The following is a 22339-nucleotide window of genomic DNA, read 5'->3' as shown; positions in this document are numbered from 1 at the left end:
AAAATGGGAGCAAAGTGTGTCAGCGCCGGGGCCAGAGGCTCCCGGCTCCCCCCCGCCCCGGCTCTGCCACAGCCCGGCGCCTGCCGGGGGCCCGGGGGTGCCGCCTGCCCGCCCCCAGGCTGGGGGACTCGGGGCAGACCCCTAGGGAGGTGGGGGGAAAAAGCTGCTGGGCTGGGCTGGGCTGGGCTGCCGAGGAACACGGCTGATGGTCAAAGCAGATAAAATGGGTTTCTTTCGCCCGGTGCCTCGTTCTGCTGGAGGCGGGGGGGGGGACAACGCCGCATCTGGAGGGCTCCTGCGGGCCGGCTGGTCCCTCCTCTGTCTTGTTGTTGTGGTGTGTGTGTGTTTAAATAATTGAATAAACGTAGCCACTCGTTCCCGCTCGCTCTCTCGCATGCAGACACACACACGCACAAAGACAGCATTGAAAAGATAGATCTGTTTGACTATAGGAAACGACAATTAGCTCCACTTCCTGAGCGGCAAACTGTACGTATACGCCTGGCTATTTAAAAAAAAAAAAAAAAAGAAATCCTTATCCAAATAGCGAACTCTATTTACAATTTCAGTCCAGCCAGCAGTGGTGGAAGCAGAAGGATCGGGGTGGGGAGCGAGGGGAGAGCGGGGCTCTCATTGCGCCTCTGCTGGAAACCCACTGGTGAAAGAAGTGAGGCCGGGGGGGGGGGGAAAGGGCTGCCTGGTGTTGTGTGTGTTGGTGATGCTTCAAGGAGAGGATGGAGATAGTGGGGCCAAAGTGCTCCAAAAGGCCAAGGGGGACGTGGTGATCCTGTGTCCTGGCCCCAAAGGGCCTGGCTGGGGAGTGGGGAGCTGTGGGATGGCACCTGGGGGGCTCACCTGGGGGCTCGCTTGTTCTGTCTCCCGTCTGTGGCCATGCAGCTGGGACTGGAGACAGTCAGGGTGGGATGGGGTATAGGGGAAAAGGGGGCTCGCCACAGGGCTGGAGCTTTGAGCAATTGTGGGACCTACAGGAGCCAGGCCCCAGAGGCTCAGCAGCCCCACCAGCAGCCTTTCCCGTAGAGACACATCCCAGGGAAGGCTGGAGGATGAGAAACCTTCCCCTGACACAGCTTTCACTTTTTTTTTTTTTTTTCATTTCCCGGTGTCCCGATGAGGCATGTGTAAAGCCTGTAAAGCCATCCCCCAGCTCCCCCCAGCCCTGCAAGCCCCAGGAGCCTGATCCCCCCCCTCCCTGCCTCTATTTCAGTGCCCAGACACAGGCACAGCCCGGGTGATTGCGGTGGGACACAGTGGGGCCCAGCCTGGTCAGAGAGAGACGTGTTGCTGTTATTTTTTTTTTCCTGCTTACTATTTCTAATCCCTCACCGTGCTCTTTTGGACCCGGGCAGGTTACTTTGCAAAGTTTTTCAGGCCGGGCTTTCCGCAAAATTCAGCCAGCAGTTAGAGGAAGAGCTGTGGCGCAGGGAAGGCCAAGAGCTGTTGCAGTGCTCCCCCCTCCCCGTTCCCCCGCAGCAGTTTATGTAGTCCAAGTATATAGACTCGCTCCCTCAGGGACCCACTTCATTATGCCTGCGGCCTGCAGTGCCACTCCGGGATGGAGCTGTGTCAACACCGGCCCCCATTTTCCGACACCTTTTGCTGGGATGGGGAAGGGCCTACGAAAGCGGGGGGGGGGGAGAGTTTCCCTCGGAATAAGCGTGTAATCGCCACTCGCCAGCCGCCCCCCGCGCTCGAGAGCGTATTTACTGCAAACCTGCCAAAGTAAACGAGCCCCAGTGCATTTTATTTCGGATAAACACAGCTCAGCCACGGCGGCGTGTCGCCTTCCCAGGGCTGGAGACGGAGCGGAGGCTGCGGCACGGGGGGGGGGGGGAGGGGGAGAAGGGAGGGAGGAGGTGGGTGAATCCTGCAGGGTGCGGGGCGCCAGGGAGGCAGGGTGCTTGGGACGTGCGGTGGGATAAGGGGAGGCCAAGATTAGGGTGCGAGTCCCCCACAACGTGGTGTCAGGGCAGCATTGCTCACCGCACAGCAGGGCCTGTCGCCGTCCGGTGCCAGCACAGGGGCTGTGCAGGGTTAGGGTTAGGTTTTGGTGCTGGAGTAGGGATTTGTGGTGTACCCCAGTTCCCAAATTCCGCCCCCCCCCCCCCCCCTCAGTCTCACCCACCCCCGCAGCCTCCCGGTGCACACGCACACGGGCCTCGCAGCACGCACACCAGCCCTCCACGCACGCACGCACGCCTCGGAGCTGTTCCCGCAGGCTTGGGAGAGGACGTGTGGGCTCGGAAGCCTTTCTTTTCCTCTTGCCTTCTTCCTCCAGCTGGCTCTTCAGGCCACCGGGAGAGAGCGAGAGCCTCTCTCCTCCCACACCTCGAGCACACACGCGCGGGGCAGGCTCGCTGCATGCCCCGCTCTCTCGCGCAAACGCTCAAAGTTGCTTAGGAGGGCGAAATCTGAGCAAGCGGGGCTCTCCCAGCCGCTCGGCAGCCAGACCCAGGGCCCGGCCAGCTCTGCTTTCCCTCCGGCCTGGGTTGAACCGGGGAAAAAAAGCAGTAAGGAGCCGGCAAAGGAGGCAGCCGGGAGCGGAGGCTGGCGGGGGCCTCCCCCCCGGGCCGGCCTTTGGCTCTTTGCGCTCCGAGATTAGAGAGCCAAAGGCCTGGCCGCTCTCCGGGGAGACAGCGGGGACCTTTCATGCCTCTTTGAAGAGCCAAGATAGTGTCGGCCTTGGTGCAGCCCGGCCGGGAGGCGCGGGGGGAGCCGGCTATCTCCGCGTGCTATCACCCGGCCTCCCCCCGCGTCCAGCCCCATTCCCACCTCCACCGGGCTCCCGGCCCTTCGCCATCGGCCGCTCTGATCTCCTTTCTTTTTTCTTTTCCTTTTTTTTTTTCTTACCCTCTTTCTTCCCCTTTGCTATTCATTTCTGCGGGCCTCCTTATTTATTTATTTCTGCGCCTCGCTTATTTATTTATTTCTGGCGAAGAGGCGGCTAACAAGTAGCTGGAAGCACTGGCCAATATTTAACTAAGATGGCTGGCCATCAGGTCCCTTTTGTTTGCTTGCAAATTAATCATCCAGCGCGCAGTCGGCGCCAGGGTAGATTTATCACACACAGGAGGGGGAATGAGGCGGCCGAAGGGAGACAAAGACTGTTCGCACCTTCCCGCTTTTGATCTTAGATTAGTGCAGCCTCCCTTCATAATACGAGTCTCCAGGGGGCTTCGTCGGGGAGGTCACTCGGAACTGGCGGAAGTTTGCACGCCATTAGCCAGACGCTGAAATTGGGAATCATAAGCGGCAAACAATTTTATTTATTTATTTTTTTTTCCCTCCGAGGCCGCCGCGCGGGTGGGTGCGGAGCAAGCGGCGCAAGGTGCGGGGCGAGCACGGAGGGCAGCGACGGCTCCGGCCTCCGCCGCGGCCCCGGGGGTGCGCACCGGGCCGGCGGGCGCAGGGCGCGGGGCGAGGCGGTGCTGGCAGCGGCTGCGCTTCTCCTGCCAGAGACGGGGAGACCCTCCTGCTCCCCGCGACGGCCCGAAGGCCCGGCTGGGGAGAATCGCCGCGATGTTCTCCGAGCCGCCCGGCCTTCGCTGTGGGCTCCGTTACGGGGAAGGTGTAACGGCTGGAGGCAGGAGCCGGAGTCTCGGTTGGGAGCAAGGGGGGCTGGAGGAGCTCGGTCCCTTCGATGAGAGCTCGCCGAGCGCTGCGCGGGCAGCCAGGCTCCTGGTTTCTTGAAACACATCAGTCCCACCCCCCCGCCCTTGTCTTTTTTTTTTTTTCCCCCCCCCCCCCGTTTTCTTTGAATGCATTACTCCCGCTTCCTTTCCTCCCTCCTCCTCTTTTCTCCATCCACCCCCACCCCCGACCAAAGGGGAGATATTTTGGTGAATGCAAAGCGATCCTAGACGCTGGTTACTACAGGGACTTCACCAAGCTGGCGCCAAGCGCTCTTAGCCATGTGCGTCAAAAATGCAATGCTAGAAGAGCTAATCACTTTAGAGGTTCCGCTCCCATCTGCGCGCCGTCAGCGCCGAGCCCCCGCGGCCCCGCTCCGCCGCTCCCCTCCCGGAGGATTCTCTGCCCCTCGTTAAAGAAAGAAGGGGGGAGCCCCCAGGGCCCCCCCCCCCCCCATCCCCGGCTGGGGGGGTGTTTCGGTGCTGGGACATCCCGTCCGACCCACGCGTGCCCTGCGCGCCCCCTGCGCCACGGACCCCCCCCTCCCCCACGCGCACACCCACGCCGCAAACGCGCACCCACGGACACGCAGCAGCTTTCTGGGGGGGGGGGGTGTGGATAGGAAGGGGGGGGGGCACAATCTGACACTCACAACCCCCATCTCGCTGCCCTGCGCTGTCACCCCCCCCCAGGAACATGTCTCAAAAAAAAAAAAAAACTTCCCAGGCGCATCCTGGCCCGGAGCTTCCCTCTCCGTGGGGCCGGGCGGGGACCCACGCGTGATGGTTTTCCCGCAGGGAAGCGGCTCCCAGCGGGCCGGGGCCAGGAGGGGGCCGGGGCCGGGCCCCCCCCCGTCGGGCCGGGCGCAGGGAAAGCCGCACTTCCCGTCTCCTCCCCGCACACCTCATGGAAGAGGAGGGGTGTGGGAGCGTAACCCTCTCGGCGCCGGTGGCAGCCGAGCTGCCGCACTCCTCCCCACCGCCACGGAAAGGGAAAAAAATAATTAAAAAATAAAATTAAAAATAAAAAACTCGTGGTTTTCTTTTTACCCCCCCACCCCGCAGCCTTTACGGGCAGCGGAGCCGGGGCTGAGCGGAGCCGAGCGGCCCCTGCCCGGCTGCAGCCGCCCACGACAACAACAGCGGGCTTTGGGGAGAGCGAAGTGCCCGAGCCCAGCCCCGGGGGTGCTTTCCGTGTCAGAAAAAAAAAAAGCAACTTTTTTCCAATTATTTATTTCGGGGGGGCACCGCTGAGCGGCGGCGGGAGGGCACGAGGGGTGCGGACACGTTCCCTTCAATCCCCCCCCCCCCCAAATCCTCTCTCCACGGGTGCTGGCAGAGCTGCGGTGGGGGCACCCGAGGCCGGACCCCCCCCCCCCCCTTCCCCGATGTGCCCCCCACCCCTCCTCTCCCTTTTCCTCCCGCTCGCCGCAGCGGTGGAAGCTCCTACCGGGGGGGCCGCCGAGCGGCGGTGCCCAGCGCGCCGGGGCCGGCCGGGGGGGGGGGCGGGGGGGGGGGGCGAGGCGGCCCCGAGCACCCCCCCTAGAGGCGGCTCCCGGCTCGCCTGCTCCCCTCCCCTCCGTGCTCATGTTGACATATTCACACGGCACGGAGTACTAGTGATGCTTTGCTGCAGCGTTACAGTTTCCGACACCTTCTTTTTATAACTCGGCTCTGTCCCCCTTCCACTCGACCTGTCAAAACCACGCCTATGGAGCCACACAATTGGTCCGAAAGCGTCAAAGAGCCAATCAAGGAGGCTCCAGCTCCCTTGTAACCCACAACACATCCATACAATCTGGTGCACGCAGAGCACAGACTCACAGGGAATTCTCAGAGCTGAGAGGCTCCTTCTCTCTCTCTCCCTCTCTCTCTCTCTCTCCCCCCCTTTCTCTTTCTCTCTTTCTCCCCCCCTCCTTTCTCCTTCTTTCTCTCTCTTTCCCTCTCTCTTTCTCCCTCTCTCCTTTGCTGGAGCGGAGACAAGAGTATAATTCTTCCCGATTTTTTTTTTTTTTTAAAGAGAAAGGGAAAAAAAAAAAAGGCGGAGGAGGGTGAAAGAAAGAAGAGATCCTGATGGAAATCAGGGCACTCTGACCAGCTCCTGCTCGGAGAGGGGGGAAGGCGAGGCGGAAACGAGATTTTCCTCCAAGTTTTTGCTGCTGCCGCTGCCTGAAGGTTGCCGAGGAGCCGTCCTCGGTCGCCGAGGGGGGGTGGGTTTGTTTGCTTCTTTCTGCTCTCCCTCCCTTGCCAGCCTCTGCTCTGCAGCCTGACCGTACGGAGGAAAGGTGGAGGGGTGGGGGGGAGGGGGGGGGCAAAGCCAGCCACCCAAAAAGAAAAGCCAGCTTGGAGCCGTCACCCTCCGCAACGAAAGAAGAGAGGGGGGACTGAGAGCACGAGAAAAAAGAAGAAGAAGAAAAAAAAGGATCTCGGCTTGTCCAGCCCTTCTGCGGCAACGGGAGCAGCCTGCGAGCCCGGTGGATTTTTTTTTTCCCCTTCTTCGGCGTTTCTTTTCGAGCGCAAGGACTTCCACTCAGGAAAAAAAAACAAAACAAAAAACAAAACAAAACAAAAAAACTCGCAGAGACAGAACAAAAAAAGAGCACGACTAATAATGAACAATCCTGTTAATCCGCTGTCCCGAGGGCTGGGGATGTGCCCCGGCTCGGGAAGTTGTAGGCTGTAGAAGTTCTGCCTCTCCCCATGTACTGTGCTGTCTAGAGCTTGTTTCCCCCACCCTATTTTTTTTTATTTTTATTTTTTTGGTGCTTTATCGCTGTTATTGTTATTATCTTAATTTTTCTTCTTCATGATGTGCTGTTAGAACCCACTCCAGGACTACTCCAGCAGTAGGAAGACCGAGGAGTGGAGTGGATGAATATACCGATGAGAGATCCAGTAATCCCTGGGACAAGCATGGCTTATCATCCTTTTTTACCTCACCGGGCACCGGACTTTGCCATGAGCGCTGTGCTGGGACATCAGCCTCCCTTCTTCCCCGCTCTGGCTTTGCCTCCCAACGGGGCGGCCGCCCTCTCCCTGCCGGGGGCTCTGGCTAAACCCATCATGGATCAGTTAGTGGGGGCCGCAGAGACTGGGATCCCCTTTTCTTCCCTGGGCCACCAGGCAGCAGCCCATCTGAGGCCTTTAAAAACTTTGGAGCCAGAAGAAGAGGTGGAAGACGACCCCAAAGTGCATCTGGAGGCCAAAGAGCTTTGGGAACAATTCCATAAAAGAGGCACGGAGATGGTGATCACCAAATCAGGAAGGTAGGTCCGAGTCAGGGGGTTCGTGCTGTGTTTTTTATCTCTCCCCCACCCCTCGGTCTCTGCACCCCAGCAGCCTGCTCCAGAGCAAGGCTCTTTCTCCGGTGCTGCCTCCGTGGAGCTCGGTTCCTCTGAAATTAGGAAAAGTTGCAGGCAGCTGAGGTGCTCAGCCTGTCTCTGGGCACCACGCTGCAGGGAAAGGCTGAACTGCTGAACCACACGACCCAGCCCCCGGTCAGCGGGTGCGTGTGCAGGGGGCGAGGGGGGCTCTTCATGGTTCAGCAGCTTAATACTTTCTGGTAGCAGAAGGAAAATAATTTGGGGCTGGAAAAGGCGCCGGCCTGATCACAGCCTAACTGCTTGGAGTTTTTCTTCCTGAAGACAGAGAGAGGGGGAATATAGCAAAAATTATATATATATATTTGCAGTGGCATATCTCTGCGGGTGAGGTGGTAGCTGCAGGAGGGCTGAGATATTCAGTTTATCAGTTGCTTCGCTTGTGCCTCTGTCTCTGCGGCGATACAGGCATGCATTTGTGCTGACTAATTACATGTGGAAATGCACAAAAAGCTGACAAAAACAGCCGGCGCTCCCGCACGGGCTGCAGAGGGGCTGCTTGAGCTGCAGGGAAAGGTTTTGCAGCTCCTGCAGGAGCGTGCTGTGTGTCTCTGTATTTATATAACCTTCACGTGTGAATGAATGAACATACACGGCGCGTACACGCTCTGCATTTCTGCATTTTATAGGTTTACACGTCTGAAACCCCTCTCTATATTCGCTACTAATTGACATCTGTGCTCTTTTACAACTCTACCTATTGATGTGATGACACGTAGCGAGAAAACCCTTCGCACTCGGCTGTTTTTCTAACGCGCAACCCCTAGAAAGGTAGCAAACAATTCGCGTGTAATTTGCCAGAATTACTCGAGGAAGCCACTCCTGAAAAGTCTTCCTAGGTCGCCCTTAGCAGCCCTGCAGGAGCTTCGCCTCCTCGCAGTGCACCACTTGCAGGGTACAGGCTCAGGGAAAAAAAATATACTAACATCAGCAGGGGGGAAAAAAATCCCCCGGCCCATTTTATTGCCTTTTCTAAGTTTTCTCTGTTAATTGTGGTCAAAAGTTTTGCGCGAAAAGCCTCGGCGAGTGCTAGGTGCTCTTACATGTTGCAAAGTCATGTGTTTCCTTTTAAGTTGCGATTGCTGAATGCCAACCACTCGATATAATAAACAGCAAATTTGTGGTATCCTGTTGCAGTTTCGAGCTGGACTTAGGAGCAGAGGGGAGCGTGCTTTGCAGAGAGCCCTCTGCACAAATATCAGGCTCTGGGACCTTGCAGCCTTGTGGGAGCCACGGCAGCTCCCTCACCGTGGGGTTTTCTCCTCCTTTGTTGATTAAAAAAAAAAAAAAAATCCCCCCTCCGCTCTTTATAGATGGAGCAGGTTAAGGAAGCAAGGAGTATTTTTAATCGGAGAGTGTTATTTTCCTATTTCTTTGTTCAGCAGGCAAAATAATAAGAATAATAAGAGATCTGAGAGACCCAAATTAGGCTTTGCTGTTTAGGAATGGAAGAGGGTAGGTGCCTGCTGACTTCTAGGGAATACGCCCCGCTCCCCTCCGCCTCTTATCCGAGGGACGATTTTTTTCCTGGAACTTTTAAAGCGTTTGAAAAATCTTTTCGCTGGGGGCGGGGGGAAAACCTTCATGTTGTGTGTATGGGGGGGGGGGGAGTTTTCTGCTTCTGAGCGAGTTCTTGGTAGATGTGCTACCAAGCTCCAGGAGCTTACTTAAACGCTGTAATTATTATTATTTTTTTCTTTTTTTCGTCTTGTCTTTTCTATACCTCCCCTCTCCCCTTCTCTGCCCGTAGGAGAATGTTTCCTCCATTTAAAGTGAGATGCACTGGACTGGATAAAAAGGCCAAGTACATTTTATTGATGGATATTGTGGCGGCTGATGATTGTAGGTACAAATTCCATAATTCCCGGTGGATGGTAGCCGGCAAAGCTGACCCTGAAATGCCAAAGAGAATGTACATCCACCCGGACAGCCCGGCCACCGGAGAACAATGGATGTCCAAAGTCGTCACCTTTCACAAGCTGAAGCTCACTAACAATATCTCTGACAAGCACGGATTTGTGAGTGCCTTTTCCCCCTTCTTTAGCCCCTCTTCCCTCCGCTGCCCGTGTCGCAGGGGCTCCCCGGGCCCTGTCCCCAGCCCTGTCCCCGCAGCGCAGCCGCCCGGCCCGGAGCTTTCCCAGGCGTTTGAACTCGGGCGGAATAAATGGGTGGAAAATGAGGAATAAATAGCCCTCTCCACGCTCGCGGCTGACGTGCGTGTGTCCGGTTTCTAATATTCCTTGATATTTTTTTTCTCTTGCCGAGGTCAGGATTAAACAATCGAGTTTATTCTGTAACCTTTCCAAAGCCCAATCCGTGCCATTCAGTATTAATCTGAGAGGTATATTTCCAGCGTAGTGCAACTCGATATTTCTCGGAGCTGTGTTGACTTTATAAATATATGTATATATAATATTTTTTTAATAAAGACGGTCACACTTTTTAGGCATAGGAAAACGATATGCATGTGTGTAGAAAGGGCTTAAAGGCCCAAGTACGCAAACATTTAAATATATATTAATCTGGATAATGTAAAGCAAGCCGGAGTGAAAATAAACAGGAACCAAAATCAGAGGTCAAGTTGCCCATTCATGTCTATCCACTCCTTTACATTTACTGGGTGTGCAGAGATAAAACGCTGCCCCTAAGAGTGAAATCAAACAAACGTGCTGATAAGTGCTCTGGCGATCCTTGCCGTTTCTTTCTGTTCCTGGGAAAGCCTCTGTCTCGGAGCCGGGGGTGCTGGTGGTGGCCGCGGTCGGGGGATCTCTAATGTGCTGAAGATTGCATTTGCTGCCTGTGATTTGATTAGACGATACATTTTTGCCTCTCGCAGAAGGCCTTAAGTGGATTGGGGCGAGCAATTAGACCTAGCCAAGGCTCTCGTGTTGTTGTTGCTATTGTAGCTGCTGCTCCTTTTTTTTTTTTTTTTCATATAGCGATTATTTTATTTTATTTCATTTCACGTTAAAATCACGAGACATTTCGTCCGGAGCCCGGACGAGCTTCCCTTCCCTCCCCCCCCCGGCTCTCCGCTCATAGGGAAATCACTGCAGGGCTTTCCCCAGTCCCCGCAGAGCCGCCGGGCGGCCGGTCTCCCCCCGCCGAGCTGGAGCTGTCAGTGCTTTTTGCTGGATGCTGGAGGCGGCTGCGTGGTGCCCGGAGAGATGCTCTCGGCGGGGAGGAGGCAGCGAAGGGGAGGCGAGCAGGGGGAGAGGAGTGGAGGCTGGAGGGAGGGGGGGAGAAAATCGAGGCGGGGGTGCTGCCCGCTCTGACCGTGTCGTTCCCCCCCCTCCTCGCCCTCTGCTGCCCCGCTCCAGACCATCCTAAACTCCATGCACAAGTACCAACCCCGGTTCCACATCGTCAGAGCGAACGATATCCTCAAGCTGCCCTACAGCACGTTCAGGACCTACGTTTTCCCGGAGACTGAATTCATCGCAGTGACCGCATACCAGAATGATAAGGTAAGGAGATTAAGAAAGGATTTGTTTTACGTGTTTTGGCTTTTAAGAGAGCTTTTACTCTGCAGTGTTCCCTTCAAAATCACGAAGCCCATCCCGCTCCTCTCCCCCCCTGCCCCGGTTCCCCCCAAGCCCCTGGGTGGGGGGGCCGGGGGCTCTGCTAACGCCGTGCTCCAGCCGCCCCCGGGCAGGGCATGGAGCTGGGGGGGGTCGAGGGTCGCGGGGGGGGTCGGGGGGCTTCTTTCGGGAAGAAAAGGGGGTAGGATGGGGTGGGGATCGCTGCTTTCAGTGTGGATTTAATCTAAGACGCATCAGAAAAAGAATCGGATCCGTGTGTCGAAAGACAGAGGGGGGAGAGCAGCGTGGCTGGAGATTTTGTAATTCTTCCTGGCCTTTGTGCTGTTTTAGCTCCTTTAACAGCAATTGGCAATAAGGCTGGAGCGCACGTCTGGTTCCTATTATTATTATATTATGATTTTTTTTCGTATCCTGCAGTGTTTTATTATTTTTTGTGGTGCAGAAATATGCTCTGATCAGAGAGGGGTATCTCGCTTGAATTTAGCTGCAAGGTCTAAAAGAGCCAGTGTGAGAAAGTTTGCAGCGCTGCAGACGCTGCGTTCCCATTTCTGCGGGTTTATTGTCGCTCACAACGAAGGTGGTATATTTGGGAGACTAGCAAATGGCGAATTTACGATAATTAAGTCAAGTGGAAGGAAGCGAAAGAGCCAAGAAGGGCCTTTTATTTTTCTGCCTATAAATTTGAACTTTGCGTGCGTGTGCGCCAAGGGCAGGGGCTCTGGATGCGCAGCGCCCGGCCGCGGCAGCCTCCTCCGCGGCTCAAAATCAGGGGGCGAGAGGGGGGGCCGAGCCCTGGGCTCCCAAAATCTTGGGACTACAGGGCTCGGGCTGCTTTGCCCCGTGGCCGCGGCCGGCCGTTGGCGAGGAAACGGAAAGCAAAAAGCGCGCCCAGGGAGTTAGACTTTGCTTTGGGATTACCGGCGGGGCTGCGCGCCCCGCTCTGGCCCCGCGGCCGGCCAGAAGGCAGCGTGTTTGTCCCATTGCCATGAAATCGGGCCGAAAGCCGGGACCGCCCTGCCGCTTTCCAGCCGTGCTTTCTCCCCGCTGCCTCCTGCCCCCGCCGAGGGGGGGGGCTTGGGGAGGTCCCGGGGGAGCTGCGCCGCCCGGGGACCCAGCGCAGGGCTCAGCCCGCCCGCGGGGGTCCCGCTGCCCCTCTCCAGCCGGGGGTCGAGGTGCTGCGGGCATCCCCGGCCCCACCGCATCCTTTCCGTGGGGAGAAACCCCCCCCCTCCACCCCCCTGTGACTCCCCCTTCCCTTCGCCGGCCGCGGGGGCAGGGAGAAGCGGCCGTTCCCAGCCCCAGCCCGAATCCCGAGGAAAGCCCCGAGCCCACTCCAAAAAACGTAGCCACCCTCCCCTCCCTCCCACCCTCCAAATCAAGTCGCTCCTGGCACCCCCAGCGCCCCAACACACACACACACGCGGGGCATAATGCGATTATATAAAGTATTTTATTATAGCAAGGGGGTGGGCATGATTCCTTTGCGGTTTAATTATGGCATTTAAAGAGTTTAAGCGCGGGCATAACTCGCATGGATCGCATTGCACGGCTAAATTCATTCCGATGCGGTGGCAGCAACACGGGGCTCTTTCATTGCCACCACCGCCGGGGTCACCGGCCAGCCCCCGAGCCGGCTGGGGAAAACGCCGGAATCCACCCCAAAACCAGCCCCCGTTGCCCCCTGCCCCATGCCCGGGGGTGCTGCTTCTGCCTGCGCTGCGGGATCCGGGGAGAAGGGGTTGGGTCGCTCGTTGTTTTACGAAATCTCCTTATTTCTGTCCCAACAACCCTCCGCTTTTTTTTTCTTTTTTTTTTCTCCCTCCCTGTAGATCACTCAATTAAAAATTGACAACAACCCCTTTGCCAAAGGTTTTCGGGACACCGGGAATGGAAGGAGGGAAAAAAGGTGAGTCTGAAGAGATTATATATGGGCACCTCATTTGCTTTTCGTGTGCAAAGCTCCGAACATGACCAGAGGTCAAAATCACCTCGCGTTTCCTCCAAACCACACTTCCCCCCGCCAAAATTAATAAGGATCTCGTCGTTAATAACACAAAACTGATTGCATGTGAATTCTTGCGTGCTTCCCACGTTTACTTTTTACATCGCACGGGATGGCTGGCGAAAGCCCTGTCGGCAGATTAAGGGAAAGACGGTGAATATCCCCCCAAAAGAAGTTCCCCTTAACATTTAGGCAGCAATTTTACACCACCACCATTTCTATCTGGGACAGGGAAACGGGACGAAGTGAGGGCAGAGCTGATCGCTGCTTGAGTCTCCCCATGCATTTTCCCGGGCACTGCTGAAAAGTGTGGAGGAGAAGCACATAAATAAACTGTTTTGACAGGGGTGTCCCGCGAATATGGAAGTAATTAATGATAGAGAATTCTTTATTTTTCAAAAAGCCGCGGGACAGTTTCTGTCCAGGTAGACGGATGGACAGCACTAGTTTTAATGCGGCTCGAGAATTTTAATTTTCTTAATATTGGCTAAAATAGAGAAAGGGATTTTTTCTTTGACGGGGACTAAGTCTTCGTTTTGTTTAGTTAGAGGAGACGCGGTATTTTAGCCATTTGCACTTGGTTTGAGATAATGGATAAATGGGTCAGTTCCTTTTTATTTATTTATTTTTTTGAAAGAGGAAAAAAAAAGGGAAATGTGATGTAAAACAAGAGGCCTTTCTCTGTGCCCAGGACTGAACCCAGCACACACACACACACACGCCAGCTCCTCTTGTCCGTCAGCGTGAAAATAAAGCCAAGGCTGGAGCCACAGGACGGAAACGATTTCTAATTTCTCTCTAAATATAAATAGATTTTACTCCGGGTTAATTGTTGGTGAAAAGATTATATAAAGTGCCTAACAAAATAACCGCTTCCTCGCCATCTTAGCGACCATTAGGACCGCTCGTAGCTCTGCAACATCCTCGCATTTAAAAGCTGATCCCCGGGGAACGGTGCCCTCACTCCCCCAGACCCCCCCCCCCCATCTCCCCCCTTTTTCTTGAACATCTGCCCTCGGCCCGGCCCGCTGCTAACAGCTCCCGGGCGGCCTCCCGGAGGCACCGAGCCGGGCGCCGGCCTCCGCGGTGGAGGCCCCGGGGATGGTTTGGAGGCCCCCGGGGATGGTTTGGAGGCGCCGGGAGGGGGGGGGGGGCGGCCGGGCGTAGCCCCCACCGCTCGCCCAGCGGCTCCGTGTGGCCGGCAGGAAGCAGCTGACCCTGCAGTCCATGCGGGTCTACGACGAGCGGCAGAAGAAGGAAAACGCCACCTCGGACGAGTCGTCCAACGAGCAGACGGCCTTCAAGTGCTTCGCGCAGTCCTCCTGCCCCGCCGTGCCCGCCGTCGGCACCTCCAGCCTCAAAGGTGAGAGCGGCCTCCGAGAGCAGCCAGCCTGCCTGCCTGCCTGCCTCCTGGCCTCCCTGCCTCCCAGTCTCCCTGCTCGCTCCTGGCCACTCACAGGGCTCTCTTCTCCCACTCCTTTTTCTCTTCTCCCACTCCTTTTTCTCTTCTCCCACTCCTTTTTCTCTTCTCCCACTCCTTTTTCTGTTGTCTCACTCTTTTATCTCTTTTTCCCACTTCTTTATCTCTTCTCCCTCTCCTTTTTCTCTTTTCCCTCTCCTTTTTCTCTTCTCCCACTCCTTTCTCTCTTCTCCCACTCCCTTCTCTCTTCTCCCACTCCCTTCTCTCTTCTCCCACTCCCTTCTCTCTTCTCCCCCTTCTCAATCTTTTTTTTTCCTTCTCTTTCCCTCCTCCCTTCTTTCCTTATCTCCCCTCGCACCTCCTTTCCTTCCCTCTCTCTATCCCCCTCTCTCCCCGTCCCCCCCTGCCCCTTCCCTCTCCCCCCGGCCTCTCTCCTCCTCTCATCCCCCCCCTCCGCGGCTCAGAAAAGAGCCAGCTCCGAGTCAAGGGAGCAAAGACAGACCACGGGGCAAAAGTTCAGAACTGGAGTCACTCCATTAATATTCCTCTCCGATTCTGTTATTAGAGGAAGGATCTTTCCCCTGGATACGGTCCCGAACTTTGTTATAGAAAAGTCCCCCCTCGCTTTCTCTCCGTGCGGGGTTGGAAGCTGTCTGCAGCTCTTTCACATGTATTAATCCATCCAGGGGCGGGGGGGGGGGGGAGCGCAGAGGGAGGAGGAAGCAACCTCTTTTTGTTGTTGCTTTACTCGTTTGTTTAAAGTCCTGCCGAGCCGAGGGGAGGGGAGCTGGGAGGGGACCCGAAAAGCAAACCAGAGCTTCGCACCTGGGGCGCTGAAATTAGGAGATGAAGTGCAGAGGAATCCAGCGAAGCTGTGCACGCTTCGGGGAGGAGGAGGAGAAGGGGGGGGGGGGGGGTGGTGTCCACAGCGAGATGGAGGCCTGGGGGGCGAGGGGGGGGATTTCAAACTTCGAAGCCCGTCGAAAGGGCTGAAAAGTCTGGAAAAGGGCACAAAATCCCGACGGCGCCCCAGCCCCCGGGGGGAGCGGAGCCGCTGGGGGGGGCTCAGTTTTTGTGGCAGCCGCTTTGGTGCGCTGGGAAACCTCAGCTCGCCTGGACGGTGGGAGCCGGGGAGGGGGCTGGTGGTTATTTCCTAAAAATCATCTCTTTGGGGCTGAATTTCGGGACGGCCAGGAGGTGTCTGTGCCCCTCTCTCCCGGCCCCGGGGCTGGGGGGGCAGGTTAGGGACGCGCTGCTCCGGATCCCAGCCCCTTTGTGTTGCAGATCTGTGCCCCAGCGAGGGAGACAGCGATGCGGACAGCAAAGACGACCCCTTGCTGGAAGCGAGCGAGTCGGGCAAAATCAGCACGACCACGGCCCCCACCCCAGCGCCCGCCAGCTCCGCCGCGGCCGCGGGGGGAGAAGACCCCCGGGAGAAAGGGGGCAGCCCCCCCAAAAGCCACTTCTTCCCCAGCGACTCTGCGGCGAGCCGGAGCCGAGAGAGGACGGAGAAAGCCCCCCCTGACTCTCGCCACAGCCCGGCCACCATCTCGTCCAGCACCCGGGGGGGGCTGAGCGGCGAGGAGCTGAAAAGCCCCCTTCGGGACGGCCCTAAAGGAGACGAGCCCCGGCTGCTGGGCAAAGAGCCCTTCGCCCCCCTGACGGTGCAAACCGACAGCACGGCTCACCTGAGCCAGGGACATTTGCAAAACCTCGGCTTCCCCCCCGGCCTGGCCGGCCAGCAGTTCTTCAACCCGCTGGGCAACGGGCACCCGCTGCTGCTGCACCCGGGGCAGTTCGCCATGGGGGGGGCTTTCTCCGGCATGGCCGCGGGCATGGGCCCCCTGCTCGCCACCGTCTCGGGGGCTTCTGCCGGCGTTTCGGGGCTGGACAACACAGTGATGGCCACGGCGGCAGCTCAAGGACTTTCGGGAGCATCCGCTCTGCCCTTCCACCTGCAGCAGCACGTCCTGGCCTCGCAGGTACGCCCCGACGGGGCTGCTCCCGAGCGGGGTGTAAAGAGGAGCAGGGCTTTTTTAGGAGGGGGGAGGGTTTGGGAAAGTTTTGTGGTGTGTATGGGGGGGTTGGCTCAGGTCCCTGGGTCACCCCCGTCGGGTCTTGGTGGCTGCCCCGGGGCAGTCCCGGTGCGGAGCGGAGCCGTCGGGGGGGCATGGGGGGAGGATGCCCGGCCCCGGGGCTGCCCTGTGGGGCTGGGGGGGACAGGGGGGAGCAGGGGGGACAGGGGGGAGCAGCTTAGCCTGGGGGGCAGCCGGTGTCAGCACTCACACCATTTGTGTATGTGTGTTCGAGGTGGGGGGGCGCACGCTGCTAACACTTTTCTCCCCTCTCACTTTTCTCCTCTCTCTTCCCCTTCCTCCCCCCCGCCCCCCTCCTCCCCCCGCAGGGCCTGGCCATGTCTCCCTTCGGCAGCCTCTTCCCCTACCCCTACACCTACATGGCCGCGGCTGCGGCAGCCTCCAGCGCAGCCTCCAGCTCGGTGCACCGGCACCCCTTCCTCAACGCCGTGCGGCCCCGGCTGCGCTACAGCCCCTACTCGCTGCCCGTGCCCCTGCCCGACGGCAGCAGCCTCCTCACCACCGCCCTGCCCGGCCTCGCCTCCGCCTCCGGGGAGGCCAAAGCGGCCGGGCTGGCCTCCAGCCCCGGCGCCGGGCCTCTGGACTCCGCCTCGGACCTCACCAGCCGTTCGTCCACCCTCTCGTCCGGCTCCGTCTCCCTCTCCCCCAAGCTGGGGGCCGACAAGGAGGCTGCCACCAGCGAACTGCAAAACATCCAGCGCCTGGTCAGCGGCCTCGACCCCAAGCAGGACAGATCCCGCAGCGGCTCCCCGTAGCCGCCAGCTCATTTCAAATCACTCTCGCAGTGCACTTTGTTCGACAGAAACCACAGCCTCCGTCCCGCGAATTTTTTTTTACCCCCCCCCCTTTTTTTTTTAATTATTATTATTATTTTTTTTTAATATAAAATCCCCCGGCGTTGTGTGCGCGTTTATCGGCAAAAAAAAAAAAGGTATCGGGGGGGGCGAGGTGGGAGGGCTGGGATGAGGCAGCGCTGGGCTGGAGGCTGCCAGCATCGAGGCTGGCCGGGCCAGGTCTCCGGCGAGGCTGGGGGGGGGGGGGGCCTCCCGCCAGCCTTTTCTTCACTGTGTAAAAAAAGAAACAAAGAAAAAAAAAAAAAAACCAACACCAACACGTAAAAACGAAATAAATAAATAAATAAATAAATCACCAAACGAACTGATGAATAAAAATTAAATAAGAAAAGTGATTTTTTTTTTTTTCCGAAAAAAAAACCTGTATAAGTAACTCGCATATCGGTTCTTCAACAGTTGTTTCCTGGACGGGTTGTGAACGATAACCCTCTTAGTCTATATTAAGGGAAGCTGTGTGTTTAAAATATTATTGTGATGTCTGAGAGCCAGTTGGTGGCTTTTTTTGCATGTTCCATAGTAGTCTGCTTTTCGGGGGGGGGTTATTTTTTTATTTCGGTGGGGTTTTGTTGTTTATTTCTAATGCTCGTTTCAAATCCCAGGGAAAAAGAAATAATAATAATAAAAACAAAAATAAGACCCTCTTCCCTCTACCTTAAACATCCTCCCTGTAGCAACAACAATAAGAAGTGTAGTTGGAAAGAAAAAAAAAAGTGAATTTATTTTATCTAAAAACCTCTGTAGCTTGACTGTAGGTTTATCACAGCTTTCCCTCTTTAATTGTATATGCAATAACAAGGTTTAAACATACTGAGAAGAAGAAAAAAGCGGACACTATTATTAAAACAAAGTATTTATGTAATTATTTGATAACTCTTGTAAATACGTGGAATATGAATACTCGAAATTAAACTTTAATTTATTGACATTGTACATATCTCTGTAAATACGACTGCAGCTGTCTTTTTTTTTCTTCTGTTTTTATTTGTAGTCGTTTTCATTTCAAGTTCGTAATTCCTTTAAGCATCTACCCCGACCCACACAGAACAACCCAGAAGAGAAATGCCTCCATTCTGAGTGCTCACTTTTTAAACTGGAGCTCCCCACAGAAAACCTGACCTCGTCCTTTTCTAAAGGAGCCGATTGCAAACGGCGAAGAAGAAACAAAACAAAAAAAAATCAAAGACCTTGAAAAAAAATAATTAAAAGAAAATGAAAACCCAACGTGCCACGGTAGCTTTTAATCCTCGATTTCTTCAGTGTTAAAAGTGCTACTTTCCGTTTAAAATTTCAACCACAAAAAAAAAAGTTCTATACGCTAATACATGACAACAGGCTTCTCCAGTAGCTTGAGAGAAAAAGATGAAGATTTTAGGATTTTTCTTTACTTTGTATTATTTTTTTCCCATTTCCTCGGTGTCCCAAAAAAAGAAAAAAAAAGAAAAAAAAAAAAAAAGAAAAAAAAAGAAAAAAAAAGAAAGAAAATAGTACCACGATGGAGTTTTACTACTGTGCTTATTGTTGTCTTTGTTTGAGTGAGTGCATATTTTCTTGCCTTGGAAGTCAGGTGCTCAGAGCTGATTCAAAGAAAAAAAAAAAATGAAGGTATATTTTGTGTTATATAAATGTTGAGAATTTTTTTTTTTCCTCCTGTATTTTTTTCCCCCCCTTTTAAAAGTCACTGAAGTTTCAATAAATTTTTATTGAAATGTCTTGGGCGTACTGTGAAATGCCTTCACCCCAACCTTCCCGAAAGCGCCTGCGAGGCCGGGGTGGGGGGGAGCCGCCAGGTCCGTCTCCCACCGCCTGCCTGGCTCCTCCACCCCATCCCCTCCCCAATATTCAGCTTTTTTCTCGGGGAAGGAGCTGGTAGGAACCAGTCGGCTCGGGCTCGGGTGCTTTGGGTTGCGGCTGGGAAGTGCAGGTTTTAAGCAAGCTGTTTAATGCACCTTTTGCGTCTTTCTCCCTCTCTCTTTTCAAGCAGATCCAGAGGCTACTAAGTCACCTCTTTTAATGGAACGATATTAAGTGGCATTTGAAAAGTTAATGAGAACGGCTCAGCTATGCTTTTATCTGTCATAAATTAATAAAGCAAAAGTGAAGAATCGGAGAATAGATCGGTTAAAATTTAATGCGCAGCCCTCCTCAAAAGTTTCCAGGTAGAGTGCTCGAGGGGTGATGGTGTTACTGGGCTCATCCCTCCCGCCCGGGCAGAGCACCTCTTCCCACTGACCCCATGGACACGCGTGGGGTTTCTTTCCACCCCTTCTTGCTCTTGGGCTGATGCTGGGTGGGAACGGACCCGATCGCATCCTTTAGCGGGACGTGGATATTCCCCTTGCTCGCAGACATCTTCCCCCCTTCAACAGCTAGCGGCCCATATATTGGAAAGCGATTCATCCTCCGCCAGTAATAAATATTATAAGGATGTGCTTCCAGCCCGTATCCTGTTTGATGCTCTGCCTGCCCCTCGGCCCGTGGCCTCCGGCTCCTGCGCCAGCGAGATAAAGGGGGCCGGTGGGTGAAAGTGCCAGCGGAGCGCTGCTTTCCCCTTTTCAGGGCATTACTTTCCCCTTTTTTAGAGCAGCCCCCGCCGCTCCTGGCCGTGCCAGGGGGCTCCCGGCTGCGCCCCCCCGGCCGGCCTCCACTTTCCGGCCTCGCTCGTTTTCGGGGGGAAACTCCCGAAGGGGAGGACGTCGCCTTCCACCTCCACCGGGCTTGCTGCGAGAGGCTCCGAGGGGCTGCGACAACCTCGGGGGGGTGGGGGTGTCCTGGGGGGGGGGGACACCCGAGCGCTGCCCCCTGCCCGAGCCCCGGAGCCCCGCGGGGTTGGGCAGGGATTTTTTGGGGGGATGCTGCCCGCGGCGGCCGGGCACCGCCCGCATCCCCGGAGTGACCCCCCCCTGCACACCGACCCCTTTTTCCTGCTGGTTTCAGCCCCTTCACGGGTCGGGGGGGGGCCCTTTCCATTTCATCCCGGGTGGGTGGGGGGTATTTAAAAGCCGGGGCATGCAGCCCGCCAGGTCGCCGGGGGGGAAGGTTTGGGCTGAGCAGGATTTTATTCCCCACCTCTCCCGCCCGCCCCCCCCCCCCCCCACTTGGATGGCTCAAGGTGAGGGCTGCTGGAAATGTCACGTTAAGCTGATGTTGCTCGGAGCGGGGGGGGTGGTGGTGGTGTGTGTTTGTGGAGCCGGGGTGCTCCGTCGGGGCTGGCAAAAGCGAAGCAAAACAAAACAAACAAACAAAACAAACCCCAAAAATGAGAAGAAAAAAAAGAGCAGGCAGCGGCTGGGGGCTTGGGGCCGCATCCCCACGCAGCAGGAGCTCGTTTGCCACCCGGGAGGGTCGGGGCGGGGGGGGGAAGAGAGGCGCTGCCCCCCCGTCGGGGCGGTGAAGCCACCCCACAGCCTCCCGGCTCAACTTTCTCCTCTCCGCCGAGCCCTGGCCTTGGAGCCAGCGCAGGGGCACCTCTCGGTGCCATAGGACCCCCCCCAAACCCCAGGTCGGTGCCATTTATTTGGGGGTCAGGAACCTCTATTTTTTTTTTTTTCCTTTTTTTTTTTCTCCGCTCCCCTGGTACTTGCCCCCCAAAAATTCCTGCAAAGGGAGGGCGGTTAAGGTGCTTGGGGGAGATTTTTCTGTCAGGAGATGAAATTCACTGCGGATTCAGAGCCCCCCCTCCGGCCCAGGTATCAGGTAGCCGCTTTTGCAGGGCACGCTTGGTTTTTAGGTGCTGGGGGCTCAGCCTGCTGGATTTCCCCCCCTCCCTTCCACGGGCCTAACACTGACCTCCCCCTCCCCATGCCCTAGCAAGAAATCCGTGTACCGCAGGTGTAACTCTGCCTTGCAAATGGCTTTATCTCCTGTGTATCTTATTTGTATATAGTAACGTTAATGAGTAACTCTTGTGGCGCTTGTGGATGGAGGTAAACAGCGAGCAATCTCTCTGGATTATCCTGTCTATTACTCACCTGGCGCCTGTCTTGATATCCTCAATGGTTTTATGGCTGATGCAGGCGACCCGGCGCTGGGGGGGGGGCCGGGAGGCGGCGGGGGGGGTCCGGCGGGGCGGCGGCGCCACCTCTCGGGCAGTGCGGGCAGAGCGGGGCGGCCCCCGGGGGGGCGCAGGGCTTGGGATGGGGGGGGGACACCCAGCGGGACGGGGGGGCTCCGAGAGGGGGGAAAACGGGGGGGGGGGGTGGCACAGGTGCCCCCCCCATTCCCCGGGGGGGGCAGAGCTCGCTGCTGGTTTTCCTGGGAACGGAGCCGGCTTTCACCCCGGGGTGTTTTGGCCGCCGGTGCAAAGTCTCTGGGAAAGCGGGGATGGGGCAGTGGGGAGGGGGCGCACGGGGGGGGCAGGGGATGGGGACACGACCCAAAGGGACCGGTGCTGCCCGGGGAGGGGCACGGGAGCCACCTCCGCGGGGCCCGACGGGGCGGCCGCTCCGCCGCCGTCCTGCCTGGCCCAAGCTCCGCTATTAGTTAATTATTGATTGATTACAAGCGCAAATTTATTCCCCCCCCCCCCCCCCCCCCCCCGGCCCTTTCCTCGCCTCCCGGCCGCGGTGCACGGCGCGCTCCGGCCCCCTCGCTCCTGCCCTCTGCAAACACCGGGAGGGAGGCAGGGAGGCGGGTTGTTGGTTTTGGCCTCGACAGCTTCCAGGAATATGAAATATTGAAGCCCTTCGGTCGATCCCCTGTACCCTGGCCGCCCTTTTTTTTTTTTTTTTTGGCCTTTCATGTCCTGCCTGGGGGGGTCCCGCGGCGGACGGCTCCCCCCCCCCCGCCCCCCGCCGTCGTGCGGGCTCGCAGCACGCCAGGCCTCGCAGATCAAAGCGGCTCCTCCGTCCTCCGCACGAGGGGAAGAGAAAAAGGTTTTTCCTTCTTTTCAACGATTGTTCGTAAAAAAAAAAAAAGTCTTGGAAGCGGGGACCAGAACCCGCCTCCGCCCTCGCCCCGGGCTGCGGGGTTGCACCGGGAAGCGCATTTAGGAAGGCAGGGAGAGGGCTCGGGAGAAGGGAAGGAGGAAAAAAAATAAAAAAGATGGGAAGAAAAAGGGGAAAAAAATAGAGTTGCTTAAAATAGAGCAGCCGTGTGTGTACGGAGCGCACCCGAGCCGGGGGGGGCTGCGTGTCCCGGGTGGGAGCCCACCGACGGCCGCCCCGTGGGGTGCGGGGTGCGTGGGGCTGGGGGCGGGCAGGGCAGGGGCAGGGCGACCCCCCGGGGGTCCGCAGCTGGGTTTTTACTCCGGGGCTCGGGGTGGCCGTGGGAGAGGCTGCAAGAAGCGCTCAGCTCCGCTCCCGAGCGGCCCTGGCTGCCTAGGGACGGACGGACGGACGGACGGACGGGCCGTTTGCTGTCCCGGGGAGGGGAAGATGCTCTTATGGGGCGATTGCTTATT

General features: G+C 56.8%; 1 protein-coding gene across 1 annotated transcript; it reads left to right on the top strand.

The window, feature by feature from the left end:
• Positions 1–5440: 5440 nt before the first annotated feature.
• TBX3 (T-box transcription factor 3) lies at positions 5441–18651 on the top strand. The gene is made up of 8 exons (XM_066978725.1): positions 5441–5857; positions 6469–6913; positions 8778–9045; positions 10348–10494; positions 12399–12475; positions 13777–13934; positions 15276–15973; positions 16396–18651. Exons 2-8 carry the CDS (start codon positions 6519–6521, stop codon positions 16840–16842), a joined length of 2190 nt encoding a protein of 729 aa, XP_066834826.1. The 5' UTR covers positions 5441–5857; positions 6469–6518; the 3' UTR covers positions 16843–18651.
• The last annotated feature ends 3688 nt before the right edge of the window (positions 18652–22339 follow it).

Source organism: Anser cygnoides, chromosome 17, assembly GCF_040182565.1.
Source record: "Anser cygnoides isolate HZ-2024a breed goose chromosome 17, Taihu_goose_T2T_genome, whole genome shotgun sequence".
Taxonomy (NCBI): domain Eukaryota; kingdom Metazoa; phylum Chordata; class Aves; order Anseriformes; family Anatidae; genus Anser; species Anser cygnoides.
This window is presented reverse-complemented; position numbering and strand designations above follow the sequence as displayed.

Coding starts and splice junctions, on each gene's coding strand:
- TBX3 (XM_066978725.1), top strand. CDS start 6,519: ATGAATATACCGATGAGAGATCCAGTAATCCCTGGGACAAGCATGGCT. Junction 9,046..10,347: donor TCTCTGACAAGCACGGATTT/GTGAGTGCCTTT, acceptor GCCCCGCTCCAG/ACCATCCTAAACTCCATGCA. Junction 12,476..13,776: donor AATGGAAGGAGGGAAAAAAG/GTGAGTCTGAAG, acceptor TGTGGCCGGCAG/GAAGCAGCTGACCCTGCAGT.